General features: G+C 48.7%; 1 protein-coding gene across 2 annotated transcripts in view; it reads right to left on the reverse strand.

The window, feature by feature from the left end:
• Positions 1–10,648: 10,648 nt before the first annotated feature.
• The window catches only part of FCHSD2 (FCH and double SH3 domains 2), a 147,752-nt gene continuing 139,072 nt past the window's right edge, over positions 10,649–19,328 (reverse strand). For both annotated transcript variants that reach the window (XM_061458121.1, XM_061458122.1), the window contains 7 exons: positions 17,835–17,969; positions 16,851–16,934; positions 15,976–16,153; positions 15,051–15,271; positions 13,862–13,991; positions 13,359–13,441; positions 10,649–11,483 (listed from right to left, as the gene is read on the reverse strand). In XM_061458121.1, the coding sequence (XP_061314105.1) occupies positions 11,400–11,483; positions 13,359–13,441; positions 13,862–13,991; positions 15,051–15,271; positions 15,976–16,153; positions 16,851–16,934; positions 17,835–17,969 (915 nt within the window). In that variant the 3' untranslated portion in view covers positions 10,649–11,399. The remainder of the gene's footprint in view (positions 11,484–13,358; positions 13,442–13,861; positions 13,992–15,050; positions 15,272–15,975; positions 16,154–16,850; positions 16,935–17,834; positions 17,970–19,328) is intronic.

Here is a 19,328-nt window from a genome sequence, read left to right on the forward strand (position 1 = left end):
AAGCTTCCAGCAGCAGAGAGAAGGTGGCATGATCCTGCGGGATGGGAGGGGAAAGGGCGCTGGGGTTGCAGGCAGAGGTGGCAAATCCCATCTCCTTCCCTGCAGCGAAAGGAGCCCAAGAGCAGGATGGAAAGCGGGGCAGGAACAGCTCAGGTCTATGCTAAGGGTGCAATGGAGCTCTGGAAACGTGTGTGTGGAGCTCCAGGAGGAGAGCCTTGGGTGCCATGGGCTAGTGGAAGGTGTCCCTGCTTGTGGCCGGGGCTTGGAACTGGATGAGCCTTAAGGTCCTTTCCAACCCAAACCAGTCTGAGATTCTATGATGTGAGAACATGGTTAAAGCTTCTGAGGGACAAGGCCTGAAAATGAGCCCCCTTAAACTTAGAAATGGGCAAAGGCAGAAGTTCTGCACCAGAAATTGTCTGGATTTAAGCCACCAATTGCAGCAATCACCAAGTCATTACAAGAGCAGGGCCTGACCGACCAGAGCAGGGTCTGACCCATCAAAGCAGGGTCTGACCCATTAGAGCAGGGTCTGACCCACCAGAGCAGGGTCTGACCCATCAGAGCAGGGCCTGACCGACCAGAGCAGGGTCTGACCCATTAGAGCAGGGTCTGACCCACCAGAGCAGGATCTGACCCATCAGAGCAGGGCCTGACCGACCAGAGCAGGGTCTGACCCACCAGAGCAGGGCCTGACCCATTAGAGCAGGGTCTGACCCACCAGAGCAGGGTCTGACCCATTAGAGCAGGGCCTGACCCACCAGAGCAGGGTCTGACCCATCAGAGCAGGGTCTGACCCACGAGAGCAGGGTCTGACCCACCAGAGCAGGGTCTGACCCACCAGAGCAGGGTCTGACCCACCAGAGCAGGGTCTGACCCATTAGAGCAGGGTCTGACCCACCAGAGCAGGATCTGACCCATCAGAGCAGGGTCTGACCCATTAGAGCAGGGTCTGACCCATTAGAGCAGGGTCTGACCCACCAGAGCAGGGTCTGACCCATTAGAGCAGGGCCTGACCCATTAGAGCAGGGTCTGACCCATCAGAGCAGGGTCTGACCCATCAGAGCAGGGCCTGACCGACCAGAGCAGGGTCTGACCCACCAGAGCAGGGCCTGACCCATTAGAGCAGGGTCTGACCCACGAGAGCAGGGTCTGACCCATCAGAGCAGGGTCTGACCCACGAGAGCAGGGTCTGACCCATTAGAGCAGGGTCTGACCCACCAGAGCAGGGTCTGACCCATTAGAGCAGGGTCTGACCCATTAGAGCAGGGTCTGACCCATCAGAGCAGGGTCTGACCCACCAGAGCAGGGTTTGACCCATTAGAGCAGGATCTGACCCATTAGAGCAGGGTCTGACCCATTAGAGCAGGGTCTGACCCACCAGAGCAGGGTCTGACCCACCAGAGCAGGGTCTGACCCATTAGAGCAGGGTCTGACCCATTAGAGCAGGGCCTGACCCATTAGAGCAGGGTCTGACCCATTAGAGCAGGGTCTGACCCATTAGAGCAGGGTATGACCCACCAGAGCAGGGCCTGACCCATTAGAGCAGGGTCTGACCCATTAGAGCAGGGTCTGACCCACCAGAGCAGGATCTGACCCATCAGAGCAGGATCTGACCCATTAGAGCAGGGTCTGACCCACGACAGCAGGGTCTGACCCATCAGAGCAGCACCTGAGCCTCCATCTAACCCCATCACCTCCCTTAGATCTGATAAAGCCCTGGCAGTGTCTGATCGGCTGCTCACAGCCGTGTCCATCACTGGGACCCTTCCCTTTGGGCACCTGCCCTGGTAAACAAGGTTTTGCTTCACTGCTTGGATCCACTTCAAGGCCTTGAAGCACAGCAGTAAATAACTGATACTTCCTTTAAGACCAGGAAATGGAACCAGGATCTCGGTGTGCTCTTCACTCCAGCTCTTCACTATTTAATGAAGCCCCTGGCTGCTAGCAGAGGTCATTCCAGCAGCTCACACCCCAGCACCAGGGCTCTGAGCAAGGCAGGGAAATTGAAACCTTAATGGGCACTTCCAAGAGAGCCGTTTGCCCTTGGTAGCATCACTTGAAACCCATCAGCTTAAGTAAGTGCTTCTTAATCAGCCCTGGAGCTCCAGGAAAGCAGCAGAGGGCAGGAGGTGGCTGCTTTCCCCTGTGTAATGCATCTTACGATGATTTGTGGGTGCATCTGCATCAGAGGCACCGAGATAAGGCCATTACCTGCCCTTCCATGCACTCCTCCAGCAGGAGCTTGTGGTTTAACTGCCCGCTGTGGTTATGTGAAACAGGAGGAGGATGTGGGGAGCTCAGGATGCTGTAACACGGATGTGGGAGCGCACACAGGGAGCGGTGCACTCGGTACGGGGAGAGAGCAGGGAAATGGGTTTGGGTTTGCTCCTGTGGCTGCCAAGTGAGGAGCAGCACAGAGGATGCCGATACTTTGACAGGCTGAGAACACTGGGGCTGTTGAGCCTGGAGAGGAGAAGCTGCGTGGAGACCTCAGAGCAGCTTCCAGTGTGTGAAGGGAGCTACAAGGATGCTGGGGAGGGGAGTGACAGGACAAGGGGTGATGGGCTCAAACTGAAACAGGGGAAGGTCAGGTTGGAGATAAGGAAGAACAGGGGAGGAGCAGGGCTCATCCCAGCCTGACTGCGACACGGTGAATGACAGCAGACGTGACAGTGAAAGACTGCAGGTGGGGAGCAACAACACACAAGGCCTGAAAGGGACAGAAATCAGCAACCTTTGGAGACATCCATCAGGGATGGTGACACCTGAAAACACAGAGAACTGGAGGCAAGCACCAAAGTGCCTTGATAAAGCTGCAGCAGCCACTGAAGGGCAGATCTCGATGCCCAGACCCTTGGTCCCTCAGAAGCTTTCAGCTCTGTCACCTCTTTCTTTGTTCTAGGGGCAGCCAAACTCCTTTGCAATGCAGAGAATGGAGATGAAGGCCTCAAAGCAGCATCCTCCTCACTTGTAATCCAACCCCAGGGCTCCTTTGGGAAGCTTTCAGATCCAGCACTGGCTGACCTCCACCCTGTGCTTCCTTCTAATGGCAGTTAGCACGAGGACAGCCCCAGGCCTAATGGAGCAAAACACTCTGTGAGGTGCCAGCACCAGCTGGGTCTCGGGCTGAGCCTGCCCTGTGTATCTGATGTGTGGAGCTGGTGCTTTGCCAGGCTCAGCTCCAAGCCCGGCTCATCCAGACGAGGTGGGCAGGATGCTTCAGGCCAGGGAGCGATGCTGCTGCGGCAGCGCAGGGGATGCTGCTCGTGAGCAGCCTGGCAATAACCTGGTCCTTGCTTTTGTCTCCACCTCCAAGGAGCAGCAAGAGAGCAGCAGTGATAAAAGGGCCCTTAGCACAAGGTTATTTTCTAGGGCATTAATCAGCCTTGTAAGAGACCCATTGAGAGCAAAAAGACACCAGACCAGAATGCAAAAGCAGAGCTTAAACTCAACACCTTCCCCCCCCCTTTTCAATATATCTTTAAGGAAAGGGTGAACTCAAACCAGTGTTTGCAGTGTGGGGGCTATTTGCTTTAGAAAACAAGCTATCAGCAAACACACCAAGTGACTGGCATCAGGGAGCTCTGGTTTTCAGCATCTCAGCTATTCGCATCTCTCCATAAACCACCCCAGCTGCAACACAACACAATTGTCTTAAGGGGCTATAGATAAATGAAGTCTTTACTGAGCCTGTTGTTCTGTTGGAATAACACCCCCAGCACCCCAGAATTACCTCTGCCTCCGTCTGCTTAGGACTTGGAATCAATGAATCGTCTCCTCACCCTTGGCTGAGCTCAGTCAGATGATTCCCAAAGCAGCAGCAGCAGCAGCACTTCCCTGCTGGATGCACATGAGTTATCCCACTCGTTATCCCAGAACAACCCCACTCTGCCGGTGTCCTTGTGTAATAACTCACACTGACCTCAGGAACACTTGGTGGTAGGCTGAGAATGGATGGGATGTGGGTTTGCTCTCCCAGGAACATGAAGTGGATTGGCATTGGGCTTCCTCGCACCCAGCGTGGCTCCCTGCTGCAGGAGCTGGGATGCAGGAGCATCACTTGAGCGAAGCAGCAGTGATTTATGGTGCAGGGAGACCTTGAGGAGCCAACAGCAATGGAAAGCCAAGGGGTACAGGGCATTCCAGAGGGGAGAGCTGGGTTAAAGATCACAACAGCAGATTTACTGAGGCACTGCTTGGTCTGGCCACCTCCCTCCTCTGCTCCCATCCCTCAAATGTCACTGTAGGTGGAGAATTCAGCACTTGGAGACTTACAACCACGCAGCTCCTGTGTGGTGGTGGGCTCCTGCTGCAGATCTGTGCAGGCTTTTCACCAGGGGGATGCTCAAAACGTGTATCTCTAAGTGAACACATCAAAAATCCATGTTTATAATGGATATAATATTATAATGTTAATGATGTTTATATAGTTTATATTTGGAATTAAATTTCTGTGGAAATTCTGGCAAAAAAAAAATCCCCACTATTTCAGAAACCCTGGATGCAAAGCTCTGAACCTTGGATGCTATGACCCAAAAGAGGGTCCCCATTAGGGCAAAGAAGCCCAAAGAGGCACTGAGGACTTCTTGGCTCCATACACAAAAGGTCTTCATCTCTATGTGTTGTCCATGGCCTCCAGCTCCCCACAGGCAGCCTGGAGCTGCGGTATTCCCTGTCCCTGGCTCCAGGGGGAAATGGGAGTCCCCAAGGGACTTGGGGGGTTCATGAGCCTCAGATGCATGGGGAGACAGAACCTTCCAGCAATGCTCATGAGGGTTTGGGGTGGTCCCCTCCCAAGCTTCCACCCAGCTCATAGAAGAGGTGAATTGTTCTGGTTTTCTCCTGGCCTTTCATATTATGGCAGTGTTCAAGGGCAGGTTGGACACAGGGGCTTGGGGCAAGCTGCTCCAGTGGAAGGGGTCCCTGCCAAAGGTATCCAACCCAAACCAGGCTGGGATTCCAAGACCTGGCCCCAATGTCCACCAAGACAACGCTGCACCAGCCCCAGCACTGGTTCCTCTCGACTGAACCAGCCCCAACCCACGGCACAGACTCACACCAGCCCTTCGCCAGGCTGCCAGCAAGGGGATGTGCAAGCCCTGGTTTGATGTGTTAGAGCAACACAGACACATAAACCCCATTCTGTTGGCACAGAACTGAGCCCATTGAAGCTCTGTGGACACGTGAGCTGGCAGAGGGAGTCTGTTCAGGAGCAGCCTCCATCTGACGGTGCCACAGCATTCCTGCATTAGCACAAGGTGCCCTGCACCTGGATTTACTGCCACTGAACCCTGGTCCCAGAGGCCTCCTTCACTTTCATGCCTGAACAAGTGACTGTTATCTGGCTTAGACTCAGCTCTGAGGGCTCAAGCACCTCAGGAGAGCTCAGATCCTTCCACTGACGACCCTGGAAGTCCGAGCACTTCCTGCTTCCCTCGGCCTTTCTTCCAAAGCTCTGCTTCTGGGGAGTCCTCTGGAATCAGAGCACACTGCCTGGGTAAGTGCTGGGACCAGCCAGTGCTGGGACTGGATGGCACCCTCCCAGGGAAGAGCTTCTGCCTCAGAGCTCAGCTCAGTCAGGTTAAAGCCATTCCTCTTTGTCCTATCGAGACCGTATCAGAAATACCCTTCCCTGCCCCCTTAAATCATTTACTGTACATGAACATAGAGCAATACAGCAAGATTGCTTCAAAAAGAAGCCATGACAAAGGATGTGAAATTAAGACCGGAATACTCATTATTTTCAATGCTGTATCCTTATTTTTCATCACCCAGCCTCTCAATTCTCCTTATGCATGCTTACTCCTTGTTACCCAGAGAAGCTGTGGCTGCCCCATCCCTGGCAGTGTTCAAGGCCAGGTTGGACACAGGGGCTTGGAGCAAGCTGCTCCAGTGGAAGGGGTCCCTGCCCATGGCAGGGGTTGGAGCCGGATGAGCTTTAACGTCCTCTCCAATCCAAACTATTCTATGATTCCACTCAGTAAGTTAATCCCAGGTTGTTGTTGTCTCCTGTCCACACCCGGTGCCTGCAGACTGCATCCCACCTCTCCATCATTCCCTATGGTAAGCAGGAAGGAGTCAGGGTGATGAATGGATGCAGTCCTTTGCCCAGGACACAGAGGTGAAGCTGGAGCTGGCCCATTCTGCAGGATTCAGCTCAGTAAAGAAGACAAATGGCTGTGCTGTGGGATTTACAGGAGCTGCTCTCAGCGTTCCCAATGCGACCAGACCTGGAAATCCGTTCCTTTCTATATAAACAATGGGAAAAGGAGAAGCAATTACAGGAGGCAAAAGTAACTGCACCAGAGCAGGAGCAACTGCTCTTGGGTCTGCTTTGGGAAAAGGAAATTCTACATCAAAACACATTAATAAAAGGGAAAAACTTGGGATTGGGAGAAAAGGCATTTCATGTCTTGGTTGGCCAGAGAAGAGATTCAGAGCAGCCCTGTGGAGAGGGACCTGGGGGTGTTGGTTGATGAGAAAATGAACATGAGCCGGCTTCAGTGTGCGCTCGCAGCCCAGAAAGCAACCGTATCCTGGGCTGCATCCAAAGGAACGTGACCAGCAGGGCGAAGGAGGTGATCCTGCCCCTCTGCTCTGCTCTTGTGAGACCTCACCTGGAGCATTGTGTGCAGTTCTGGTGTCCTCAACATAAAAAGGACATGGAACTGTTGGAACAAGTCCAGAGGAGGCCACGAGGATGAGCAGGGGCTGGAGCAGCTCCTGTATGGAGCCAGGCTGAGAACATTGGGGCTGTTGAGGCTGGAGAAGAGAAGCTGTGTGGAGACCTCAGAGCAGCTTCCAGTGTGTGAAGGGGGCCTATAGGGATGCTGGGGAGGGACTCTTCATCAGGGACTGTAGTGATAGGACAAGGGGTGATGGGTTCAAACTGAAACAGGGGAAGTTTAGACTGGATCTAAGGAAGAAGTTCTTTACTGTGAGGGTGCTGAGGCACTGGAATGGGTTGCCCAAGGAAGTTGTGAATGCTCCATCCCTGGCAGTGTTCAAGGCCAGGTTGGACAGAGCCTTGGGTGCCATGGTTTAGTGTGAGGTGTCCCTGCCTATGGCAGGGGGTTGGAACTGGATGATCTTAAGGCCCTTTCCAACCTAACTGTTCTGATTCTATGATTCTATGATAGAAGATACTTCATTATGCAGTGTGATAAGGCACAGATTTATCTCTATAAAGAGAAATCTTCAGGTGATGCTGGCACTGTTTTATAAGCAGGATGCAAGGGCACAGAGAATTACAGAACCATGGAATCCCAGCCTGGTTTGGGTTGAAGGGACCTTACAGCTCCTCCAGCTCCAACCCCTGCCACAGGCAGGGACCCCTTCCACTGGAGCAGCTTGCTCCAAGCCCCTGTGTCCAACCTGGCCTTGAACACTGCCAGGGATGGGGCAGCCACAGCTTCTCTGGGCACCCTGTGCCAGCGCCTCAGCACCCTCACAGGGAAGAGCTTCTGGAATCCTGAACATCTGAGACTAGAGGTCCAGGTTATGGAGGTAACTTCTTGTTTCTCAGCCCATCTCTATTCCACCCCTGGCTGGCTCTGCTCTGTGATATAAACCAAATCATGGGCTGCTCAAGAGGGTAATTCCAGGTTGTATTTCGGAAGGGGGGAAGGGCTGTGATTTCCCTTGGGATGCAAAGCACATTCCAGGATGTTAACCAGCAGCCTGGCTACCTGCTGCCTGCCCTGCTGCAGCTTCAGTTCAGCCTGTGTCGGGAAGCAGCGCTGTAACACGACCGCAGCAGCTCCACACACAAATGCTGCTGTGTTCAATCGGCCTCTGCCTGTACTGAACTCAACCCAGCATCCATCACCCTCCCCTTGCCGGGAACAGAGGGCTCTGTTCCAGTTCGACTCCAGTCACCACGGAGCATTCCCACCTTCCCCAGTCCAGCCCCGAGCGCTGCAGTGCTTTGATTTACCGGCTGAGCTGCCCTGCAATGCAGAGGCACGCTCGCTACACTGATCCTCCTCCTGCATCTCTAATCCTCAATGCCCCCAAGGGGAATGCCTGGAGTAGGGAACTAACGGTACAGTGAGCACGCCAGCATCTTCCCAGCTGCGTTTTTCAGCGGCTCATGTGCTGCATCCCTCAGTTCTGTGACGTTTCCTTTCCTTTTACCCCTTTCTCCACCCTCCCCCTGTGTCTTGAAGTGAGGTCTCAGCATCCCCGAGCTCACCTCTTGACGCAGGACAGAGGGAGCAGCTACTCCCCCCATCCCTCCCATCAGCCTTATGCAGGGCCAATGTGCCAACAGAGTACACACAGGCAGAAAGGGCTCTTCCCATGGCAGCAGCTCCTCTCCCAAGCTCCACGGGGAGCTCAGCATAAAGAAGGGCGGATGAAGGGAGCTATCCTCTGCCATGCTGAGAGCTGCAGGTGTTGCAGAGTAGCCATTGCTCTGTTATATAGAACCATAGAACAGTTAGGGTTGGAAAGGACCTTAGGATCATCTAGTTCCAACCCCCCTGCCATTGGAGAAGAAGGTGAGGGGTTTGTTTTCCTTCTGAATTGCTGTTAACAGCGAGAGATACCTGTGCTATACGGGAAGGAGAATTCACCTGCGTGCCTGGGTTTCTTTAAACATCCCCATGGAACAAACAGACAGCAACCCTGGCCCAATTAATCTGTAGTGAATTTTATCACAAAGCCCCATCACTTCCATCCAATTCTCATTTTCCCTTTTGAAAGTCTGGGAAGCAGAGCCATTGGAGAAGAGAAGGCTCCTGAAGGGGAGACCTTAGAGCAGCTCCAGTGCCTGAAGGGGCTGCAGGAAAGCTGGAGAGGGGCTTGGGACAAGGGCCTGTAGGGAAAAAAAAAGGGACCCTAATGCTAAAGGGCTGTGGGATGCAGCAGGAATTCTCCTCACACAATTAGGCGAATCAAGCCTATTAATGGACAATCACACTGAAGAGTTATCATCAATCCCTCTCTTTCGTTATGCAATTACCCTAATTGCATCAAGGCAATTGAACAATTCTTTTGCTAAGTGGAGCTTTGTTACAGGCTCTTCATTCAGGGCATCGTTTCAGTCCCTCATATAAATACCACCTGAAAGGGATGGTTAAAGACCACTCTAAGTGGTGCAGAAGGGTTTTTCTGAGCAGAAGATTCACATTTCTACGTAAAAGCATAAAGCACAGAAGCAACAGCCAAGAAAATGTCCGTTTTCATCCCCAAATTCCTGGTTTTCCCCGTGGATTGATGGCCAAACCTTGCGTAACGGCTCCTGCGTCATGGATTTACTTCCACTTTTTTATTATTCAACTTTTTATACATAATAAATACAAACTTTTTACAGCCCATATAAAGAAAGCATCTTGCACCTATGCTTTCAGTGTACTGACGCTGTACACGATGAGACGTCCAATACATGCCCTGTATGAAGAAATCATAGGTAAAAAGGAGGCGTCTTTGTACAACTTCTCTTCCTTTTTTTTTTGTTTTTCTTTTTTAAATAAAATTAGCAGCTCTTACAGAAAATATCTTAAAATACAACTAAAAGAGACTTTAAATAACGCTTTCTGCTGTTTGGAAAGTCCAGGGATGAAGGACACAAGGAAAAACTGGCCAAAGAAAGCGAAGGTGAACGTTACGATGGCAATAGTTGTTCTTCTGCGTGGTGAAGCTTTCCAAATGGTTTGCAAACAGTTAAATCCTTTTTTTTTTTCTCTTTAAAAACTTCTTTTTCTTCTTTAAACTTAAGAATAAGTTTGATAAAACACATAAAAAGACCTCAAACAGATCAACAGGACAAGAGGTGCAAAAGAACGACACGTATGGGAAAGACTTCATTGGACAGGCACTGATTTCAGCACTGATCCATGACTGGGTTTCTTCAACCAGCTCCGCTCTAGGTTCGAGATCCCACTGGGAAAGGAGATTGGCAAACAGCCTGGGTTGGGATTGACAAGTATGTGTGAAGTGTATGGTAAAACCCGGTTAGATGGGTTGGTTTTTATTCTGTTTTCTGTAAATGCAGCCTCAAAAAATAGCCCTTGTTAATAAAGTAAAGGTAGAGAACGTACTGGCTTAGGAAAGAAAATGAAGACACAAAAGCAACAGAACCCTTACAACAGCTGAGAAACCCCTACCTTGTGATGATGCCTTTGATCTGATAGAGATTGCTGAAAATCATTGAGTTCATAAAGAAAACCCCTTTTCCTCCAGTTTTCCCCTCTCCTCCGACCATTTCAAGAACAAAAAGGATCCTTTTTCAGAGATCTCAATTGAGAAGTGGTTGGGAAGTTCTTTTACTCTCTATTTCTTGCCTATAAGAGCAATTGGAGACTGTGGTCTTGGCCACCACGGTGGCCTGAAGGCTTCACAGGAGCCAGAGGTTCTCCTGGCTCCCTGGCTTTGGCTAATGAATGGGTGTCCATGTGGGAATATGCTACAGGACCATCCAATGCCAAAACTAACTAATGCATGTAAATACTCTAAATGTAACTCCTAAGATGTCCTGATGCCAAAGATACACTGCTAATGATGGATAATAAAGCACACGGCAATAACTGGGAGAAGAGTGACCCAAATACTTGGGCAACAAGAACCCAAACCAAAAACCCCCAAAATCTGCTAAGAAAAGAAAAAAAGAAGCTCAATTTCCAGATCTAGACAAAAATCTCACTTAACTTTTCTACCAGTTGGTTTATGCTATGAAACAAGATGTTGCTACTAATTCAGCACCTCCAGATTAGATACTCTATTCCTAAATGTACTGCATAAATATGAATACAAAGGACGTAACAGTTGAACTGTTCATCATTGAAGAGGTGTGCATTAACGTATGGTCTGCATCAGTTTGCCTCATCTAGAAGATTCTTTGCCTGTTTCTTCCTTTCTGCAAGGGGATTGAAGAGGAGCCAGCCTCTATTTATACTTATTTCAGTTCCCTTTCTTTTCGTTCTGCAAATCTGATTAATCCCTAATCAGACAAAGTAAATGCTACTTGAAGAATGGACAATCTTTTAACACATTCCTATGGCAACAGTAATATACTGTACTAATGCACGTGGTCGAAGGACGTTATGACTAAGTTGCATGAAGGAGGCTCTTTCTCTTCAGCCTCCGTATAAAAACTGACCATCTTCAGCCAAGAGAGAAACCTGCTCCAAGGCAATCCTCTGCTTGCTGTTTGGCCTGTCTTGCTTTGTGCTAAGAGAGGAAGAATGACTTATATAAATCAAAGCAACAAACTCAAAAGGCACAAAATAGTCATGACTGCGGGAAGGAGTCCACCAGGTCACTGCCACATAAAATCCTCCCTATCTCTTGTTCTAGTCAAAGTCTTCATCATGCAAAGGTGCCTAAAAACTGAGATTCGACCAAATACCACGTTTGGTCTTGATTGTAGCACTACTACTTAACTAGTCCCATCGTTACACCAGGGTGATTTCCACGTCCTCTATCTTCTCTGTGGTCCGGCGGTGATGCTGTGTTGGGGGTGGCGGTGCTGCTCGTACCTGAAACAGCCAGAACCAGCCTGTAACTATCAGAGTATTTCAGAGCTTGTATAGACTAAACCAGCATTTTTAGGCTCGTACCTCCAGATGAAGCAAAGGTGCAGGTTATGTATGAAGATCAACAGAACTACAGCGAGAAACCAGGTGAATTCAGGTCCAGCCATCCCCAGTTAAGCCATCAAGGCTCTCCTCTATAACTTGTCGTTACTCTTAGGTGGTTTTCCTCCAGGATAACTAGCAGTCCCAGCATTGAAGTATCCCACTTATTCTGCATGCACCCATGGATAATTGAGTACCTAAACCTGGGATACACTTTGGATCTTACATCAAAGGCTGAAACCTGATGATGCCCTTGCCTGGAACTCACGTGGACTGGGAGCTACAACAATGTCTTGCTGCATCTAAGTGGCTTATTGGTATTTACTCAATCCCTGACCTGAACGATACACACCTGAAATCTGATGCTATATTTACACACTCTGCCACATCAATAAAGTTATTACTGCTCCTGAGAGAGCTTATCTTAAGTGCTAACAGCTTTGCATGGCAGGAGTTTTGGCACGTGATTGCAGAATACACTGGAGTGACTTGCTATGGAAAATATAAACTGTGGAGCAATAACATAATAAACTACACGGTATTTTCAAACCAGGCATATTTCAAATGCAAAACTAACAGAAATCCTCCCAGTTAAGGCATGACACTGGAGTAATATCCTGAAAAGACACTAAACTGCAAGAAACTCATGAAATACAAAGCTGTTATATGGGAAAGCTGAATCAGCATCTTTTTGCAAGGGAATATGAAACTTCTCCGTTGAATAGCTAAATGCTAAACGATGCAGCACTACCTCTGCCTTGTGGATAAAGGTAACTCACTGACTAACTGGAATAGTGAGAATATAACTTATGAATAGCCCAAAACGCTCTTTTTTGTGCAACCGTTGAGGATGCCAGGACAATGCAACTGAATATGATTTGATTTAGGACTTTGAAACCATCCCAACCTTGATTGCAAAGTTAATCCTAGGAGATGGAGTTTGCAAGTCCTAAAGGGATTAAATTCTTCCTTTCCTTTTCTGGCAAAATCTCTCTTTTGAGGCAGCAAAGACAAAACAGAATATATAGATGTTATAATTCAGACTTTTAAACCCAAACCTCTCAAATCAAGAGGTCTGGAAGTAAATTTAACCCTAAATGCAATGGAGTCCACACATTACCACAAACTGCTGGCAAGCAGATGTGTCTGCTGGCACACTGGAGGAGAACTGTACGAATGATAGAATTAAATGGTTCTGGCATTTATTCACCCCCTTTTCTAGCTCTTTTATGGGGTTATTCTATGTGTCAAGGCCAGAAATAACCTCCCGATGCCTGCAAAGGCACTCTGAGTTTATCACCTCCCACCTATTTTGCTCTCACTACAGATGCAATTTCCCCACAGGTTAGATTTCACAATCTACATGCCTCATGCAGAGACACAGAGGTGTCACACCTATAAAGGCAGAGGCGGAAGAGCAGCTTAGGTGAAGGAGAGGGGATGGGTAAGATTCAAGGGCATCTTTAAACACAATGAGGAAGTGTTTAAACAAGTGCAGCTTTGTTTTGTTCTAGTGTTTACTTCATCTCCAAGAGCTCTTGTGTCCTCCAGCTTTTGGGCACAGCTTTGCTATTATCAAAGGGGAGTGAACAGACCTTCCCCTGCAGTCTTCATCTGAGATAACACGCTTTAATACACAGTAATTGCATCCGCAGAACACAGATCATCAGTGCTGCATCACCCCCCTGCTTTGAACGCACCCATCCTGCTTCACCTAAACTTGGCTTTTATACCTTCCTAGCTTCAAGAGAACATCAGGATTAGGTTTTAACTCACAGGTCGCAGTTTCCCATAGGAACTTTCAGGAGGAACTCGTGGAGGCTGTGAGAATCCAGGGGACTCTGAGCTGAAGCTGTTTTCTGAAGGGGGAAGGAAGAACCCATCAAAACCAAGCCCCTCAATATCACTGAATGAACTTCAGGTGGCAAAAAAAGCTTCTTCCCCCACCCCCAAGTATGAAACAGGAACATTCTAACTGAAGCATAGAATCATAGAATGGTTTGGGTTGGAAAGGACCTTAAGATCATCCAGTTCCAACCCCCTGCCATGGGCAGGGACACCTCACACTAAACCATGGCACCCAAGGCTCTGTCCAGCCTGGCCTTGAACACTGCCAGGGATGGAGCATTCACAACCTCCCTGGGCAACCCATTCCAGTGCCTCAGCACCCTCACAGGAAAGAACTTCTTCCTTAGATCCAATCTAACCTTCCCCTGTTTCAGTTTGAACCCATCAGCATCTTGCTGAGCCGTTTCTTTGGCCATCCCCAAATCTCTTACCATTAGTTGAGGGTGATCTGGGGAAGTACTGAGAACCTCGTTTATCCGGACTGTGGTAGGGGCTAGTGGGAGGCTGGTCATACAGGGGCAGCGGTGGAAGGGCATGGTTAGGCTTTGGAGTTGGGGATACCTGTGGGAAGAAGAGACAGGGCTTGCAGCAAACCTCACTCACTCCTTAACAGCTTTCATCTACCCCTCCAGGCACAGCCAGTTGTGTGCCGCATCCCTGCACTAGAAGTGACACATCAGTACACAAGAGCTGTCCCCTGGAGGAAAAGTACGTGTTCAAAAGTGCTGTCAGGTAGGGTTTTGAGGAGCAAAACCAAGCTACCCAACAGTGATTGCATGTGTGTTAAATCACAGCTTGCCACTAAGCAGAGATCTTCATCCTCTCCCAGGTAATGCAGACGCTGGGAAGGTCAGCTGCAAAGTCACTTGGCCAAGTGTGCCTCTCACACAAAAGCTCCAAGATGACAGTGAGTTTTATCATATGTATCATGTAAAAGTGAAGTTTTTGTGGTCTGCCTCAATCAAAGACTAAAAGTACCAGAGAAATTACCTTGTAGGGAACACAAAAATCCAGTTTCTAGCCCAGTTACACAGGAGAATGTGTCTGATTTTCTAACATTAAGAAAAAAATAAGAAATGAGGCCGTTTTGGCAAAAACCACTGTAATTCACTATTTGACAGCGCTCTGCCCTTCCAGACTGAGAGGATACAGAACAGATTTCAGTATGAAAACATTAAATGAGGGCTGAGGGAGCCTGTAATTCTTTCTGCCAGCCTGCATTTGATGTCTCAGTCAATGCCATAAATTCATTACAGGAAGTAGACTGGGAATTTCCTCCTTGGCTTCATTGCCTTTCCACCCAACTAATTGCCTTTATCCACAGATCCATTACATTTGCTAAAATACATCAGTTGGGCACTATTAGGTTGGGAAAGAAACTCAAAGTGAAGCACTCGAGGTTTGGGTTTTTCATTTTATCCTGGCTCTGATTTGATTTTTTTTTCCTTAAATTGGTTCTGATTTATTTTGCTTGAATTATTTAGGGGGTTTCGTTCTTAACTTGGTCCCAATTTGTTTTTTTTTTTTCCCCTCCAGAAGAAGCAAATCTTTGAGCATTGCAAAACCACCCTAACAAACTCAATACCCCCCATCACCCCAACCCCTCAACTCTTTACATACCTGAATATCTCCAATCCACTGAGTCTCTCCATTTTCTGAGGCCGTCAGCTCCTCAACTAAGACGGACGGGAACACCCCAACGCGCCCGTTGAATTCTCCTTCCCAAAAGCCATCATCATCCTGATTTTCCTTGTTCAAGATGCGGATGATGGCTCCTTCCGGAAAGGACAGCTCGTCATCCGTCTGGCCCTCGTAATCGTAAAGTGCTTTCACAAAACACACTGAAGGATGGAAGAGGAAGAATAAAAGCGGAATTGGCAGAGGCATAAAAAAAACCAATACCATAGATACAGCTAAGGTTGGACTTAATGATTTTAAAGGGGTTTTCCAAGCAACATCATTCTATAATTGCTGAATCAAATGATTTTGGCTCCAAGGAGACCTTAGAGCAGCTTCAGTGCCTAAAGGGGCTGCAGGAAAGCTGGAGAGGGGCTTGGGACAAGGGCCTGTAGCAACAGAACAAGGGGAATGGCTTTAACCTGCCCCAGGGGAGACTGAGCTGAGCTCTTAGGCAGAAGCTCTTCCCTGGGAGGGTGCTGAGGCGCTGGCACAGGGTGCCCAGAGAAGCTGTGGCTGCCCCATCCCTGGCAGTGTTCAAGGCCAGGTTGGACACAGGAGCTTGGAGCAAGCTGCTCTAGTGGAAAGGGTCCCTGCCTGTGGCAGGGGTTGGAGCTGAATGAGCTTTAAGGTCCCTTCAACCCAAACCAGGCTGGGATTCTGGTTTTGGTTTTCCTTAATTTCAGTTAATCTCAACTCTGAGAGACAGATAAATTACGCAGGTTTGATATGAGACTGGTAAATACTGAGAAGAATTGTACTCAGAAACTGGTCAAATAGGAGACACTCTCATATGCAGCATCCAACCTCAACATGCAGAATCCTTTGAGAACAAGGCTGACACAGACTTCAGTTTATTGGTATTTACCACTGGAGTCTCCATTCAGGGTGCCTGAGACCAAGTCAGCCTCCGTGGAGTTATTTGAGGTGTGTGATCTGTTATCCAGTGCAGCGAGGGACTGCAGCATGCTCAGCAGACTGCTGGACGTTGGGAACTGCAGGTACTTCTCTGGCACATAGCCCACATGACCTGCTTTATTCCGTGCCTGTGAAAAGAGGGGCATAAAAGATTCTCTGGTTTTGCTTATGGCTCTGAAAAGAGTCCAAATGCTTCTCCTGGCCCGAGTTCTGTTTTTAAAAGTAACAGTGAAATTATTGACGGCAGCCCCAAGCAGAAGGACTTGGGGTGTTGGGTGAGGAGAAGCTCCCCATGACCCAGCTTCAGTGTGCGCTTGAGCCCAGAACCCCCCCGTGTGCTGGGCTGCACCCCCAGAGCGTGAGCAGCAGCTCAGGGAGGGGATCCTGCCCCTCTGCTGTGCTCTGGAGAGACCCCCCCTGCAGCCCTGATCCAGCCCTGGGGCAGCAGCACAAGAGGGACGTGGAGCTGTTGGAGTGAGGCCAGAGGAGGCCACGGAGCTGCTGCGAGGGCTGGAGCAGCTCTGCTCTGGAGCCAGGCTGAGAGAGCTGGGCTGGGGCAGCCTGGAGAAGAGAAGGCTCCTGAAGGGGAGACCTGAGAGCAGCTCCAGTGCCTGAAGGGGCTGCAGGAAAGCTGGAGAGGGGCTTGGGACAAGGGCCTGTAGGGCCAGGCCAAGGGGAATGGCTTGAACCTGCCAGAGGGGAGACTGAGATGAGCTCTTAGGCAGAAGCTCTTCCCTGGGTTGGAACTGAGCCCTAAGGTCCTTTCCAACCCAAACCATTCTGTTATGACTCTATGAAAAGAAAACAATCTCAGAAAACCAATACCTTTACCCAGTCTTCCATATCTCCATCTTCTATCACCTCCAACACCTCATGTTCCTCTATGGTCAATTCATCTGGCTGAGAAGCCTGAAATGTATTACAGGAAGATTACAAAATCAAGGTGTGCAGGCCAGGCAGTGTAAAGAACATTCTCATCCAGACTTTTATTGAAGCTTATGTGGTTTCAAGAATTGAAAATTCTATGATATAGCATAGTTTAAAACATAGTATAAGTGTTCTTCTATACACTTACTGATGCTCACAAGGCCCTGTTTCATTTCGGACAGACAGAAGCATCCTGCACAGCATCAACGTGTCAAACCCTATTTACTTTGGGATCTCTAATTACTCTGTACTCTAGGTCCACGTCTGCCACTGGCTTTGGCTCCACAGTGGTGTGATTTACAACTGACCTAGCAGTGCTAGCAGACGTAACCAGCCTGAATGCAGTTTGTCAGCAAAGCCTGCACTCATGAATGGTGGTTTCACTATTACAGGACAAAGAGGGGCTTTGTCACGCAGCCTGACACTGAGAAGGCATCTCTGCTACAGCCCCACCGGCTCAGCAAGAGGAATTACAGCAGGTTGTAACAGCACACACACATCTGCTGGCCCTGAAGCCAGGCAGGGACATCTCTGCAAGCTGCAAATAGGGAACAGACGTCAGGACTGTGCTGAAGTGTAGTTTAAATGTGTTTCATGATGGCATGGACTTTACTGCTGCAGATAGTCACAACTAGGTGCTAGATATATTTAATTACTGAGCCAAACGCTGACACCAGATGGGGCTTGGAGCAAGCTGCTCCAGTGGAAGGTGTCCCTGCCTATGGCAGGGGGCTGGAACTGGATGAGCTTTAAGGTCCTTTCAACCCAAAGCAGTCTATTACTCTGTGGTGATTCTATTCAAGTGCCATAAGCACCGTTACATCTATTATGTTTGCTGATCAGTTTTCTGATCAAATCGACACAAAAAGATAACTCACAAACCTTGTATGAATAAACAACTTTGCAGGTGAGAGGGTAATTCCTTAGAGTACCAGAAGGACTAGAACTACTGTCATCAAACACATCCATGCTGTCTTCAAACTCTTCACCTTCTTCCTTCTCTGCATCAGCATTTCCCTGTTCAAACAAATGAAATTGGGCATCAGACCCTCAAATGAAAAGGGAATAACAATGGAAATGAATTGATCATTATCTTTCAACGTTTTTTTTTACTATTTATGATGATCATTCAAACTGGACAAAACCCCCAATAACTAAATAATATCCAACATGATTCCCAAATAATGTGAGGAAGGTCATCAAACAAAGCAAATACAGGGAAAGAAAAGAGTAAGAGCTGTCACCAAACTACATCTTTGCCTAACTCAGATGCATTTCCTCATTCAAGCACTGTGGATTTAAGAACCAGAGAAGACTTTGGAAGCTCCAACCGCACTGATGGGCAGTTATTTATTCCCTATAAGCTATAAAGAGGGACTCGTGTCCTTTGGAGATGCAGTTTGAGAGGCACAGCAAAGAGTTGAATGGGAAAAGGAGTCACTGACTGAGAGTTTCTGCTGCTAAGGCTGAATGCACTTGTGAGGGGGAGTCTGAAGTGAAGCCTCAATGGAAATACTTGGAAGTCACAAAAATAAGAGCTGAAGAATTGAAAAATCAGCTTCTCACTGGTGTGTTCTGCACAATGGGCATGGTGCAAGAAACAACAATCCTTAGAGAAAGAATGATTAAAAACTAGGGGTAAAAGCTGAAACAGAACCTCAAGTCGAGACACTGGAAACATCCAAGTTTCCATAAGGGCAGCTGGGGCAGCAGTGCCATGAGCTGTGCTCTGGCCTCCTGCCTGGATGACATCCTGAATAAACACTTTCTCTCATGTGAAAGCAGGCCAGTCCTTCCAACCAAAGGCAACGCTGTGGGGTATTTGTGTTTGCCATCTTCCCTCTATATATTCCTTTAAATTTGGGAGTGCATTTGGTTTTCCTCACGGAGGGCTCATAAATCAGCACAAAGTTAGGCTGAGACTAAAGGCAGCCTCCCTAAGCCAGGTGATGCTGTACCTCTGCTCTGCAGCATCTTTGCTCTTCTAGACCTGGGGTGGAAGAGCACAAAACTTCATCATTTCCCAACTCAGATGAATTTGTAGTGTTGCAGTTTTTAGGCTAAAATCTGGTAATTCAGATGATTATTTCCCCCTCACATTCCCAATGAGGCCTTTAGTGACATGGTTTAGTGATGGGCTTGGCAATGCTGGGTAAAGGCTGGACCTGAAGTTCTTTTCCAACCTATCTGATTCTATGATTCAAGCTTGATTTGTTGCTGCTTGAATGTGTTGATGGATGTTGCTGTAACAGCAAATCACTGCCCTGCCTCGTGCTTTGATGTATTCCCAACCAAGCAGAAACTATGGCAAATGTAAGGTTTCCCTCTCTGGTTTCTAACTGCCTTTTGCTGTGCATGGTCTATGTCCCAGCAGCA

The sequence above is a fragment of the Pezoporus flaviventris genome, unplaced genomic scaffold, assembly GCF_033815535.1.
Source record: "Pezoporus flaviventris isolate CSIRO_AGI_PZ_B2104156 unplaced genomic scaffold, CSIRO_AGI_Pfla_v1 ptg000025l, whole genome shotgun sequence".
Classification (NCBI taxonomy): Eukaryota; Metazoa; Chordata; class Aves; order Psittaciformes; family Psittacidae; genus Pezoporus; species Pezoporus flaviventris.